Source organism: Bos indicus, chromosome 25, assembly GCF_029378745.1.
Source record: "Bos indicus isolate NIAB-ARS_2022 breed Sahiwal x Tharparkar chromosome 25, NIAB-ARS_B.indTharparkar_mat_pri_1.0, whole genome shotgun sequence".
NCBI lineage: Eukaryota > Metazoa > Chordata > Mammalia > Artiodactyla > Bovidae > Bos > Bos indicus.
In genome coordinates, this window is record NC_091784.1 from 10,456,815 (window position 1) to 10,470,735 (window position 13,921).

The 13,921-nt window shown below is 50.7% G+C and overlaps 1 protein-coding gene across 1 annotated transcript in view; it reads right to left on the reverse strand.

Moving 5' to 3' along the window:
• Window positions 1–13,921, reverse strand: part of TEKT5 (tektin 5) — a 49,588-nt gene that overhangs the window by 31,803 nt on the left and 3,864 nt on the right. The window contains exons 2-5 of the mRNA XM_070779657.1: window positions 11,427–11,510; window positions 10,309–10,379; window positions 6,527–6,670; window positions 1,729–1,951 (exon numbers count right to left, since the gene is read on the reverse strand). Of these exons, the coding sequence (XP_070635758.1) occupies window positions 1,729–1,951; window positions 6,527–6,670; window positions 10,309–10,379; window positions 11,427–11,510 (522 nt within the window). The remainder of the gene's footprint in view (window positions 1–1,728; window positions 1,952–6,526; window positions 6,671–10,308; window positions 10,380–11,426; window positions 11,511–13,921) is intronic.

The window sequence follows — 13,921 nt, forward strand, 5'->3', positions numbered from 1 at the left end:
CCCCTCCCTCCAAACTCATCCCACCTGCATCATCTTGAGAACACTCGCCCCCATCCCAGTCCTGCCTAACTCCCTATCCACCTGCTCTTGATGTAACTGCGACAACTGCCTGTCTGATCTACCTGAAGTAAGGACCCCAGGAGATCTCTGGCAAATCTCCTTGCTTCTTCTCTCACTAACACTTATTACAACCTTGCAATTATTTAGAGGAACTTCTGTTTTATGGGCTTCCCTGGTGGCTCAAACTAAAGAATCTGCCTCCAATGCCAGAGACCTGGGTTCAATCCCTGGGTCAGGAAGATTCCCTGGAGAAGGGAATGGCTACCCACTCCAGTATTCTTGTCTGGAGAATCCCATGGATAGAGGAGCCTGGCGGGCTGCAGTCCATGAGGTCACAAAGAGTCGGCTAACACTGAGCGACTCTTTGTGACCCCACGACTGAGCGACTAACACTGGGCTTTCCTGGTAGCTCAGTTGGTAAAGACTCTGTCTGCAAGGCAGGAGAACCTGGTTCGATTCCTGGGTCAGGAAGATCCCCTGGAGAAGGGATAGACTATCCAGTCCAGAATGCTTGGGCTTTCCCTGGTGGCTCAGACAGTAAAGAATCCACTTGCAATTCAGGAGTCCTGGGTTTGATCCCCTGGAGGAGGGCATGACAACCCACTCGAGTATTCTTGCCTGGAGAATTCCATGGACAGAGGAGCCTGGCAGGCTACAGTCCATGGGGTCACAAAGTGTCAGACATGACTTAGTGACTAAGCATAGCACTCCATACTCCACGCCAAAGGGTGGCCTATGTGGGTGGCCTTAGAGTGCCCCCATAATATCCATTAAACCCTGGCTGCAGCCCACTAAACCTCACCAAACATATATACAATAAAAGGGGGTAGTGTTTGCAAGTTCAGGTTCAATGCTAGTCCCCTGCCTCCCCCGCACCCGAACCAGATTGTCATCCCTAAGTCCTTACCGTGTATAAATTTGGCAGCCACCACTGCTTCCCACCACAGCTACCATAAGCCCCCTGAAGATGGGTACCAGGAGACTGTTCGTGTGGCTCCTCTTCTCATTCCAGTCCCTAGCCCAGCATCTGGTACCCAGTAGGTGCTCTAAATTTAGCAGAGAGGATAGATTCCATGCAGCAGAGCTTCCCCCAGGGTTGGGAAACAGCATGATGGTTCAGATGCAGCAGTAAGGAAAGGGGCTTGTCGGTGAGGGAATAGCAGAGGATTCTGGCAGGATTAGGCTATCCTTGTGGCTCCTCCAATTCAAAAAGCACCCCACCCCTCCACGGGGGTGCCCTTGAAGCCTTTGAAGGTCAAGAGGTTACATTTCTTAAGATGTTGATGTGACATTTCTTAAGATCTTAAGATCAGCTCAGACCTGTTTCCTGGGGGTCTGGCATTGACAACCATTCTCACTGGTCACGCTCAGCCACGTCGCCCTCAGGTAGACTGAAGGACCCTGGGGGCCATCAGCAGCCTCTTTGGGTGCTGCTATGCCAGCTAGGCCAAGCTCCATCATCTAGTGAGCAAGGAAGATTTACCCACAGGAGGCTGGAGTCTCCCCAGGAAGTTCACAGCCTCCACCCCCTTTTGGGTGAACAGGCTCATAAACCGTGGACCATTGCAGCAGCAACCAGAAGCCGCGGAGATCCAGGAGTGGGGGAGGGGAGGCACGTGGTGAGGTCCTGGCAGCGTGGACGACGGTCCTCCCGGGCATCTCGCTTACCTTAGCCAACTGCGTCTGCAGCTTGTTTTTCACGTCGGTCTCCTCCGCGATGCGAGCGTTGAAGGCCAGGTTGGTGTTGGTGAACTGCCTCCACAGCTGGTCTGCCAACACATCGAAGAGGTTCTGCGCCTCCTCCCGCAGCCGGATGGAATTGGCCCTCATGTTCTGCGAGTGCCGGATGTTGTCGTTACTGAACTTGGCCCACGTCTCTGGTACGGAGATCCTAGGAGAGGCAGGAGAGAGAATTTACCGGGCGAGGAGGATGGGGGATCTGCGGCAGGCTTGGAGATCTCTGCATCCGGGGTTTCTCAGCCTTGGCGCTTCTGACGTTCGGGTCAGGATAATTCTCTGTTGGGGCTTCCCTCGTGGCGCTAGTGGTAAAGAACCCACCTGCCAGTGCAGGTAGACGTAAGAGACTCGGGTTCAATCCCTGAGTCGGGAAGATCCCCTGGAGGAGGGCATGGCAATCCAATCCAGTATCTTTGCCTGAAGAATCCCATGGACCCAGGAGCCTGGCAGGCTACGGTTCATAGGGTCATACAGAGTTGGACACAGCGACTTAGTACACACGCAGGCAATTCTTTGTTGGGGTGGGGATGATGGGCTGTCTTCTGTAGGATGTTTAATAGCATCCCTGGCCTCTAACCACTAGATAGATGCCGGGAGTAATGCTTCTCTCCCTGTTACAGTCAAAAATGTCTCTGCTGCTGCTGCTGCTAAGTCGCGTCAGTCGTGTCCGACTCTGTGCAACCCATAGTCGGCAGTCCACCAGGCTCCCCCATCCCTGGGATTCTCCAGGCAAGAACACTGGAGTGGGTTGCCATTTCCTTCTCCAATACATGAAAGTAAAAAGTGAAAGTGAAGTCGCTCAGTCGTGTCTGACTCTTCAGGACCCCACAGACTGCAGCCTACCAGGCTCCTCTGTCCATGGGATTTTCCAGGCAAGAGTACTGGAGTGGGGTGCCAAAATGTCTCTAGACACTAACTACCAAATGTTCCTTGGAGGAGGAGGAACAATGACCCCTAGCTGAGCCACTGAGCTGATCCAAACCCTTCATTTACAGATAAAGCAACTGCAGCCTGGCTGGCTTCCTCAAAGGGCACTTGGTGAATTGCAAGAGGGGAGAGATCCCCTGGATGGGTTCTTTTCTTTAACCTTCCCTCCTTCTCCACCAAAAACATAGATTCAAGAAGGGGACATCAGGCATGTTGCTGGCTGCAGGGCCCCTTCCATTCAGGGATGAGCCTGTGGCCACACTACTTGCACTGACTTATTCACTCAGCAAATATTCTCTGAACACCTACCACACGCCAAGACTTTTTCCAGTCACCTGGGATAGAGCGGGTGACATCCTCGTCCTCATGGTGATGAATTTCCAGGGGAGGGAGATAGACAATAAATTAATAAGATGTTTACACCTGGTGTTACGTTCTGGGAAGGAATTTAGAAGCAGAATGAGGAAGAGAGACAAGTAGAGTGGGTCATTATGTGTCAGTCTAGGTCATAAAAGGAAATAGATGGAATTTATACTCAGAGAACACTGAGGGGCTCATAGATTAGCAAGTGCACAAAGTTGTCACCACCCCAGCTGTGAAAGGAAAAGAGAGGAAGCCATGGAGAATAAATCCTCAACATCCTTCTCCTTCATCTCCTTCTGGTGACCCTCTTATTGGCTGAACCCTGCTGGGAACCAGATGGCAAACACCCAGGAAAGGCAGTTTGTAGAGGGCAAACTCCTCTATCGGACTCACACCAGGGCAGCTAGAGAATGGATCTGGAAGGATGAAGAGAGCTCAGGCTACATTAGAAAATGCAGGCTGGGAAGGCTTCTTGGAGGCGGTGACACATAAGGGATTCAGTTTAGGGAAGAGAAAGTTCTTCCCGGTTGAGTATGTAAATCCGTGCAATAAGAGTTTTCTCCTCCGGGAAGCCTTTGAGAAAGAGAGACACATACACATGTTCCTTTGAGCTGACTTCAGTCCCCAGGTAAACCAGATTAGATACATTTTTGAGGTCTTTTCTAGCCGGGAAGTCTCCAGTTCTTAAAATAAAGCAGATTTTTATTCTCAGACAGCAGGAAAAAAGAGATTCAATCATCTGAAATAGAAGGCTCTTTCAGGACATTTTAAAGCACTTAGACTGCATGGTGACTAGAAATATTTTAAAAAGCATACAACATGTGCTTGTTTTGTCTGGCTTTTGCAGGAGTTAAAATCAAACTTCTGGAGAGATCTCGGCTTCTAGAGATGTGAGAGGCCACTGAGTCTGATCCAGAGCTTTCATCCAACACTGACTTGAGGCCTCAGAGAGGTGAAGTGTCTTCCCCAAGGTCACACAGCTACTCACCATCAATCGAGGAAGGAGGAGGCACCAAAGAGAGCAAAGAACCACCCACAGATGGACTCTGAGGGTACCTGCTGCTGTTCAGTGGGATGCTATCAAAGTCAAGGGCAGCAGCTGCAAAGCCCCCCCTCCCCAGGAGCAGACAGCTGAGCTCCGCAGGGAAAATAGCCCACTTATTCACACTCTCCCTGGGGAGGTTTGCCGCGGCAGCCTGTCTCCTCACGGGTGGCGTGGCTCAGGAGGGGGGGACATGCTTTCTGGAGCCTGTGTCCTCTAAAAACAGGAGGACACAGCAGGCTTTGCTGGGAAGGCAGGAAGGCACGGTGGTAAAACAGGGTCCCAGTGTCCCACGTGACTCAGACTGAGGCTCTGCCACTTGCTGTGTGAGCTTGGACCAGTCACTATACGTCTCTGAGTCTCAGGTTCCTCATTGTGAAATGGGGATAAAAATGGTGCCTTCCCTGAAGGCTGCTGACTGACTAAATGTGAGACCTCCTATCATGGCACCTGACAATAGAAAGCACTTGATAAATGTTTATTTTTCACGAAATGCTCTGGAGGGGCTCAGCACAGTGCCCAGCCTATAGCAAACAGCGGGTAAAAGGCAACGGCTAGCATCTTCATCCACATCATCCAAGGTGATGAGAAATTCCATGAACAGAGTTACGGCAATGCAAACTCCAAACGTGCTGTGACCTACCGAGACATGGCCTCGCCTTAAGAAACCCCACTGGGACTTCCCTGGTGGTCCAGTGGTTAAGACTCCATGCGACCAATGCAGGGGGGCCTGGGTTTGATCCCTGGTTGGGGAACTAGGATCCCACGTGCAGCCAGGTGCGGCAAAAAAAAAAAAAAAAAACATATACAAAGCCTCGAGTTAGCACATCTAGGGAGCAGTTAGTCATCCCAAATGGCAGCTCTGGCTTTCCAGCTGGAGTCACTGGAATAGCAGACTCCTTGAAATAGCAGACCCCTCGTGGGCATGGAAATCAGTCTCCACCAACCAGCCTGGCCGCCCAGCTTCCAGGAAGACATTTACTTGGGAAGGGAACCTTCCAGATTCCCTGTCCAAATGGGCAGCTGTGGCTGAGGGGACTGGGCCCCCCTCAAGGCCTTGTTCACCTTGCCACCGCCGTGGGGAAGTCAAATTTGCCCAGACAAGGAGAAGGGCCCCTGGAAGTTGTCATTGCAGGAAACCCCAAAGGGTTCTTTCAATAGCCGCATGTTTAATACAATCCAGAAAGCGACCCCAGCATGAGCCAAGGGTCCCTTCCTTCTCTCCCCTCCCTCCCTCCTCCCTTTCATTCATTTTCTCAGTCAACAGACATTTATTGCACACTGACTATGTGAAAAGCACAATTCTATGTGCTAGAGGGTTTTTTTCTTGAAGGAAATCCGAGACCCCATCCTCTGCGTGTACCCAGAGTATCTCTCTCCATCCGTCGTTATCCCAGGCCTCAAACTACCAATGGGGAAAGCTCGCTTTCATTTTCAAGCAATTCCGTGATGCTGGGACATGCCCACAGCAATCCAGGCAGACAGGAGGCACCTATTTTATGGTTGTTGTGACAAGAAAATCAGGTCACACAGCAAGCGCTCAATAAATGTTAGCCATCATCATTCCCGACGCAAGGATCTGTGCTCGGTGCCTCAGACGCCCACGTTTCCACTCTCACAGAAACTCTGGGAGGTGGATGTTATTTTTATTCCAGTGGTAGAGGCGGGGAAATGGAGCCCGGAGAGATTAAGTCCTTTGTCCTGAGGGTTAATTGAAGCCTGGATCTGAAACCAGGCAACCTGGCTCCAGAATCCACTCTTTTTTTTTAAGCTTTTTATATTATTTTTGGCTACACAGTGAGGCATGTGGGATCTTAGTTCCCCATCCAGGGACTGAACCCTCACCCCCTGCATTGAAAGTATGGAATTTTAGGCCCTGGAAGTCCCAGAACTCACACTTAACCAGAGTGGGCAGGCATCAATCGGCTCTCCCAACCAAGCTTTTGTTCCTCCTCCTCCTGGTTAAAGCCATCTTGTCTTGTAATTTGTTCAATGCACCTGCCAACCCAGGTACCCCAAGAGCAGCGGCTGTGGGACCCTCACAAGCCAATCAGCTGTGCTCCCTTCCTGGAACTTGGGTCTTGGTGAAGTGGGCAAGACAGTGGTGCTCCAACACCAAAGCCGATTAGCTCATTCAGGCTTCCAGAACTTCCCCCTACAGCCTTCCCCTGGAGCCGCAGGCTCCCTGACAGCCTTCCAGTAAATTCCATCATAGCTTAGCCAGAATCGGATTCTGTGGCATGCAACTGAATTCAACCCACGACCCATTCAGCCCACAGCTCCACACTTGACTGGGGCCTGATGCCCCTTTTCCATTCCTAGGCAGGAGTGGACCCAAAGCCCCCTCGTGGCTCCCCTCGGGCACAGCCAGGTGGGGACTGAGAGCCCGGTACTTACGTGCCATCAATTTTCTCCACCCCGTGGAAGAAGCTGATGCAGTCTGACGTGTTCCGTAGGTTAAGGCACTTCTCATCAATGAACTCGGCCGAGTTTTTGTCCTCGAGGTCCCTCTCCAGGGCATGCTGAGCATCTCGGTTATCACTAGGAGGCAAGGACGTGTCCCTAGATTGTGCTTCCACCCAGAGTCCCTCACCCAGGGTCACAGGGGAGGTCAGTGCAGAGCCACTGCTGGAAACCGAGTCTCTGGACCCCAGGAGGATGTTCTGTCCACCCCCAGTAACTTCCAGCCCTCTTCCCACCTTAAGGCCCCACCACACACCCAGGGCCTCCTCCCACTCTCCCTCCCATCCCCCCAGTCCAAACAGACCTGTTGTCACTTAGAATAGGAGAGAGTAAACATTTATTGTAAAGGGTCAAATACTATATATTTTAGGTTTTGCGGGTCATGTGGTCTCTGTTGCAACTAACTGCTCAACTATGTAGGAAAACAGTCATAGATAATCTGTAAATGAATGGTTGTGGCTGGGTTCCAATAAAACTTTATTGACAAAAACAGATGGTGGGCCAGTTCTGGCCCTCCGACTGTAGTTTGCTGACCTAAGGCTTCAAAAACAGGTCAGGAGCAAAGAAATTAAATCCTCACGCTGGGTCCCCCCCCATCAGGATGCACAGAGAGTCATGTTGGGGCAGGAAGAGCCCTACTGGGGCCCTTGGGGCCATTGGAATTGGCAAAGCCATGGAGAAATGGGGCCCCATCCTACCCTATGAACCAGAATGTGAAGACAGACCAGAATGGGATACTTCTTTGGTGGTCCAGTGGTTAAAACCCATACTTGCACTGCAGAAGGCATGGGTTCCGATCCCCAGTCTGGGAAATAAGATCCCACATGCACCTTTGTGACCCCATGGACTATAGCCCACCAGGCTCCTCTGTCCATGGAATTCGCCAGGCAAAAATACTGGAGTTGGTAGCCATTCCCTTCTCCAGGGGATCTTCCCGACCCAGGGATCGAACCCAGGTCTCCTGCATTATGGGCAGATTCTTTACCATCTGCATCACGAGAGAAGCCCCTTTCACTTTCATGCCACGTGGCAAGGCCAAAAGATTAAAAAAACAAAAACAAAAACAAAAGACCAGAATGTAGGAGAGACGCATACCAGAGCATCAGAGGAGGACCTGGGGCCTCAGACTCACGGGTTAGTCGGTACAGCTCCTGGCCCCAGCTAATGGGGCCCAGGGAAGGAGGGGGCAGCCCGTCACCCCCAGTAGGAGATTCTGGCCAGTGCCAAAGCTTGTCCTACCGTCGGCCCACCGGGAAAAGCCTGAACTTGGCTCCTGCCCAGTCAGGAAAGCCTTTTCTGCTTTGCTGGGGCATCTGGCAAGGTGAGGACTCAACCCTGCCCAGATGCAGGCCTCAGGCCTCGTTTAGAAAACCTTGAGTCCACAGCCCAGCACCTGCTCAGGGCCAGGGTGGCCCCAGGTGGGTCAGTGATAGAGCCTTCCCACGGGGTCAGGGCATACTGAGTTCTGACCCTCTGATGAGGCTTCGGCCAGTTCTTGGTTAGCCGGGCTGCCCTGGCCGCTCGAGCCACCGCCCTCCGAGATGACAGGCATCCTCTGACACGCAGGCTGCTGCCCAAGGTCACTCTCTCCAGGGTGAGCAGACCTCTGATCCTGGCAAAGAGCAGAGTCCCATCCACCTGCTCTCATCTCCCCCAGACTTGCACTGCCTCGACGGCTTCCCTCCCAGCCTCTCCTGTTCTCTTTTGCTCTTTCTCCGTGTCTGTCTTTTCCAGCTCTCTCAGTCTTGATTTTTCTGTTTGTCCAGCATGTCTATGTCCCTCTCTGGCCCTCTGTCTCTCTGCTCGTCATCTCTCTCTGTTTACAGCTTCATGTCTTTCTCTTTCTGTCTCTCTCTCCCTCTGACACCAGCTCTCGCTCTGTCTCTCTCATCCTATGTCTCCCAGTCAAGGAGACCACACTGGTCATTCTAGTTTTCCTGCACAAGCAGCCCTCTGCTCACTCCAGTTTCAAGATTTCTCTTCCAGGGTCCAGTTCTCCAGTTTCAAGTCTTGGATTTTGTTCACTTTTTCGGCTCAAACTGTCCCATTTCCCAAACTACAGGCCTCCTGTCACTCCGACACAGAATTTTGTCACAGCCCCAAGACAACCACAAATGCAAAAGCATGCTCCTTTGCTGGGGAAAAAAAAAAAAATAGGCAATCATAAATATAAGGGCAGGGCTTCCCAGGTGACTCTGTAGTAAAGTATCTGCCTGCCAATGCAAGAGATGTATGAGACTCGGGTTCAATCCCTGGGTCAGGAAGATCCCCTGGAGAAAGAAATGGCAACCCACTCCAGAATTCTTACCTGGGAAATTCCATGGACAGAGGAGCCTGGTGGGCTACAGTCCAATGGGATCTCATAAAAGTCGGATACAACGTAGCGACTCAACAACAACATCAACAAACATAAAGGTAAGAAAAATCCAATAAAGACATTTGCTACCCAGAGAATTCTCTTTGTTAAAACTTTCCTGTTCTAAATACAACTGCTGAAGCCTTTTTTAAAAGTTAGTTAATTTATAGACGAATATTAAGCAAATTTAGTCCAAGCAGTAGACGAACTGCCAGAAATCAGGACAGAAGCACAAATATGGTATTCAACTCTCCTTTCATCCATTCAACTGCCACCTCAGTCACCGCTGTATTTGCATCTCATTTTGATGTTTCTCCACCTCTGAGGTCTCCCTGAGTCTTCCCAACTCCTCTGTCCCTGACTGCACCCTTAGATCTGCAGGTAGCTTTTTGACATTGCCCTGGATGACATTTTATCCTGGACAATTCTCTCCAACCCTGCCACCCTTTTTACAGCCTCAGTGGGGTCAGGGAGCTGCTGTGTTTATCAGGTGGGGGTGACTGCTGTTTCTGGGGATACAGCGGACCAGGGTACCAAGCTCCCAGAGCCTGAGTATAAGCTCCCAGACCCTTTAGCATCCCATACAGGCTGCCCACTTGCCCTACACAGCAGGAAGGGGCAGTCCTGGTAAGGTTGCCAGCCCATCTAAATGAAGAATGGAGAAACCAGTAGAACAGCCTGCCCTGCAAGTGCCCAGCTCAAGAACCAGGCTGCTACCTCCAGGTGATCTGAGTGCCAAGGGCTCAGCTATGAATCTCACAAGTCCTGTAAAACTCAAGCCTCCCCTTCAATTATAGGGGGGCTGGGGGGGTTCGGGGTGGGGTGGTTCCTGGCTTGTCATGACACCAGGTGCATAATCTTCCAACAAAAAAAAGCTGATTCCTTTGAAGACTCAAAGGAATGATGGCTCAAGGCGTCCATCAGCTCCCTTCTGGAGATTCCCAGGCCCCCTCACCTTGATGGCCAATGCCACTCACTCTTGGATGTATCCCAAAGTTCACGACTCACACGGGGAAGCCACAGGCTAAGAGGACCCTCAGGGAGCCTAATTTCTTTTGCCAAAGGACTCACACTGCCAACAAGAACCACCAGTGATGTGCTGACTCATGAAAATCAATCAGTAGCATCCTATCGGTAGACTGAGATCAGCCATGGGGGTAGTATTTACATCCCTGAAATTGACAAACGTGACAAATCAGGATTTCTCTCTTTTCCTGAGGAGAGCTGATTGTTAAACTCTTACCAACACACCACTGATCAAAAGAACCACGTGGAGATGGGGGACCCTTCCGTCTTGCCCCCTAGAAACCTGGGATACCCCAAACAAACTCCAAGAGGAGGAGGAGAAAACAGCTCTTACCGCATCTGGATATCAATCCTTTGAGCTAGTTTTCTCATCTGTTCTTGGCAACATTTTATCATATCTACTTCCTGCAATGAAAGATGTCAGAAAGAGCTCAGAAACTCAGCACCCTGTCTCCCAGGCCAGCGCCCTACCCACCACCTCTCACTGCCCACTCTCCATCCCATGAGGTGAAATGTCAGGGTGGAGTCCATTTCCAGCCTCAACCCGCATTATCCCCTGACCAGGCAACTGACAGTCGATGTGGAAGCTGTACGTTCTATGTCCCTCCTGTCCTTTCCTTTATATACCTCCAGAATAAAAGAAGATGCAGCACCTACTATGTGCCACGGGTCCATGCATAGAACATCTTATCATTGAATTAAATAATGCGTATGAAACGATATGTGACAGTGTGTGACATGCAATAGGTGTTCAATAAACACTGGCTATTGGCTCAGACGGTAAAGCGTCTGTCTGCAATGCTGGAGACCCAGGTTCGATCCCTGGGTCAGGAAGATCCCCTGGAGAAGGAAATGGCAACCCACTCCAGTACTCTTGCCTGGAAAAATCCCATGGACAGAGGAGCCTGGTAGGCTATAGTCCATGGGGTCGCGAAGAGTCGGACACGACTGAGCAACTTTACTTTACTTTGTACTTTACTTTACTATCATGATAGGTGCAGCTAGTGGCAAAGAACCCACCTGCCAATGCAGGAGATGCAAGAGACTCAGGTTTGACCCCTGGGTCAGGAAGATCCCCTGGAGGAGGGCATGGCAACCCTCTCCAATATTCTTGCCTGGAGAATCCCATGGACAGAGGAGCCTGGTGGGCTACCGGGTCCCAAAGAGTCAGACACGACTGAAGTGACACCACAGCACACACTATTATAATGCCCATTTTGGAGATGAAAAGACTGAGGGTCAAATGACCTCATCTCTCACTATTTCTAAATTGCAACCTAACCCCTGCCCCACTTTCTGAGTCCTAACTTTGCATGGCGTGTGGGGGGCTGGGTGGGGGTGGGGGCGGGGACTCATGTGGCTTCTACTCTTGACTGGCAGCTCAGAAACCTCTCTGACCAGCTGATCTTCCACTTCCCTTAGGGAGTTGGCCAGACCCAGGGGGCACTTTACCCGGATAAGATTTTTCTCCACGTTGTCATGGACCAAATCAATCCCGATCCTTTTCTCTCTCTGGTACAGACACTCCAGGGCCACCTGCAGGGAGTGATGAGAAATCGTGTGTTCTCCCTGCAGCTGTCTGTAGACCCTGAGTGGAAGTGACTCGCTTATACCTTTGCCATGATGTGTTTCATTCCTGGGAAACCTGGATGTTTCATGGGGCCCCATTACTGTGTGTTTGGCTGGGCTTCTGCCTCCCCTTCTCCATCAGGGGGGCTTCGAGATGCTGAGGGAGATGAGGGCTGTGGGATGCTGAGATGGTACACAGGTGCAAAATTAGTGCACACCTCAAGTAGGTCGTGCTGGTTAAGTCAGCTCGACAAGTATAAAGCACTTAAAATATTGTCTGAAAGTATCACTGATGAATAAGTATATGTGAAAACCCCTCTTTGGAGATCTCTAAATGGGGGGAGAGCTTTGGAAAGTGGCTGAGGCCAAATGAGACCCAGGCAACCCTGCCACATGGCCCTTACGAGCCATGAAAGATGTGACATGAGCAGAATGGAACAGAAGTCATAGGAGCAGATGCTCAGAGCAGCTCCTGCAGCAGCAGACTGAGAAAGAATGGTCACAGGCCATGGGCTTGTGGTGTCACAAAGAGCATGGGAGGAGAAGGGGTCAGGGAGCATAGCAGGACATCTGGCATCGGGATGCAAAAACATCTGGGAACTCAGGAAGGAGGGGGAGGAGCCCTTGATTTCAGGAGAATTGACTGCCCCCTCTTCTCTGTGTCACCATCCATCAAGGTACTGGGGGCACTGCGTGAACTAAACAGACAGCCCTTGCTCATGTGGAGTTCGAATAGAAAAGCAAGAACACAAACACACGTGAACACAGAAAGGAATCTCAGTTGTTTCTGACTGTGATGTGGGCTGGGATGAAAATAAGGGACTGTGAGTGGGTGGTGAAGGAATGACCGGGTGGTTAGGGAGGACTTCCCTAAGGAGGTGGCAGATCATGACTGAATTATGAGAAGCAGCAGAAATGAATGGGGATACTGTGCCAGGAAGCAGGAACAGCTGGTGCAAAGACCCTGGGGTAGGAGGCGCAGCAGACAGGAAGCACTGGGGCTGTGACAAGAAACTCGGATGTTAACCCCTCCAATGCATGAGGAAACCATTGTGGGGTTTTAGTGGGCAGGAGCAGAGATCTAGTTTAATGTTTAAAACCATCCCTCTGGCTACTGTCTGGAAAATGGGTTGAAGGGAGCAGAAGTCAGGAGGCCAGGAAGGAGGCTGTCATCACGGTTCACTGAGAAGCACCTGGAACAAGGTGGTCAGCTTGGACTTGGAAACAAGTGCATAGAAGTAATATGTCTCTGGTCCCTGTGCCTCCATCTGGCTGTCACAGGGGGCCGTACATAATGAGGCAGAGCTGGGCTTTCCAGACAGGCTCGATGAGTGAGGAGGGTTGGAGGCAGTGGGGGGAGCTCTGGATTTCGGATGCTACCCTGGATCTCTGAGTGGCAGTCCTTGCCCACTGTCCTTCCAGGTGGGCAACCTGGGGGTGTAGGGAAACAGCTGGGACCCCCACCACCCCATAGTGGTCAGAACCTGTTCCATGTCTCCAAGGGATCTGGAGGCAGAACCCCTCAGGTGTCCCCATGCCTGACAAAGAGCAGATGCAGATGCAGGAGGTCGGCAGGCAGGATGTCTGCGTCCCCACGTGCTCCAGGAAGCAGCAGGACACTGTCTCGTGTGGCCACAATAATCTTCCACAGCCCAAGGCGGATTTGTCCGGGCCAGGACCCAGGGACAAATTCTCAGTTACTCAGACTCCTCTGCAGCCAGGAAGCCTATAAGAGTTCTAGCAAATGGGCTAAACTCCAGGAGATGGTGAAGGACAGGGAAGCCTGACGTGCTGCAGTCCATGGGGTTGCAAAGAGTGGGACATGACACTTTCATTTCACTTTTCATAGACATACTGGTCCCTCTCAGCTGAACAGCAGTCTTTGCTGGAAAAGTGGACGGAAATCCCTGCCCTCGAGGAGCCTATATTCTAGTGCATGGAGCAAAACAGTAAATAAGAAAAAAATGTAAATTATCTAGTATATTAGCAGGGTCTCAAGGGCTACGGAGAAAAATAAAGCAGTTAATTGAAACACGTCTTCTAAAAACCATCACGTACATATACATACATACATGTGTGCTTGTGATGTCTTTATGAAGCACCTGTGATTCTGCTGTAACTTCAGGAGAAAGGAAATTCCATTCAGTTTGAGGAACCCTGATTGCACTGGGATTATTGTCAACTGACTAAGTTATATATAACTTATATGTATATAATATGCATGTATATATACATAATATATGTATGCATACATAATATATATGCACAACAATATATATTATGTATATATGCATATGTATAAATGGGCTTCTCTCATAGCTTAGTAGTTAAGAATCCACCTGCAATGCAGGAGACCCCAGTTCAATTCCTGGGTCAGG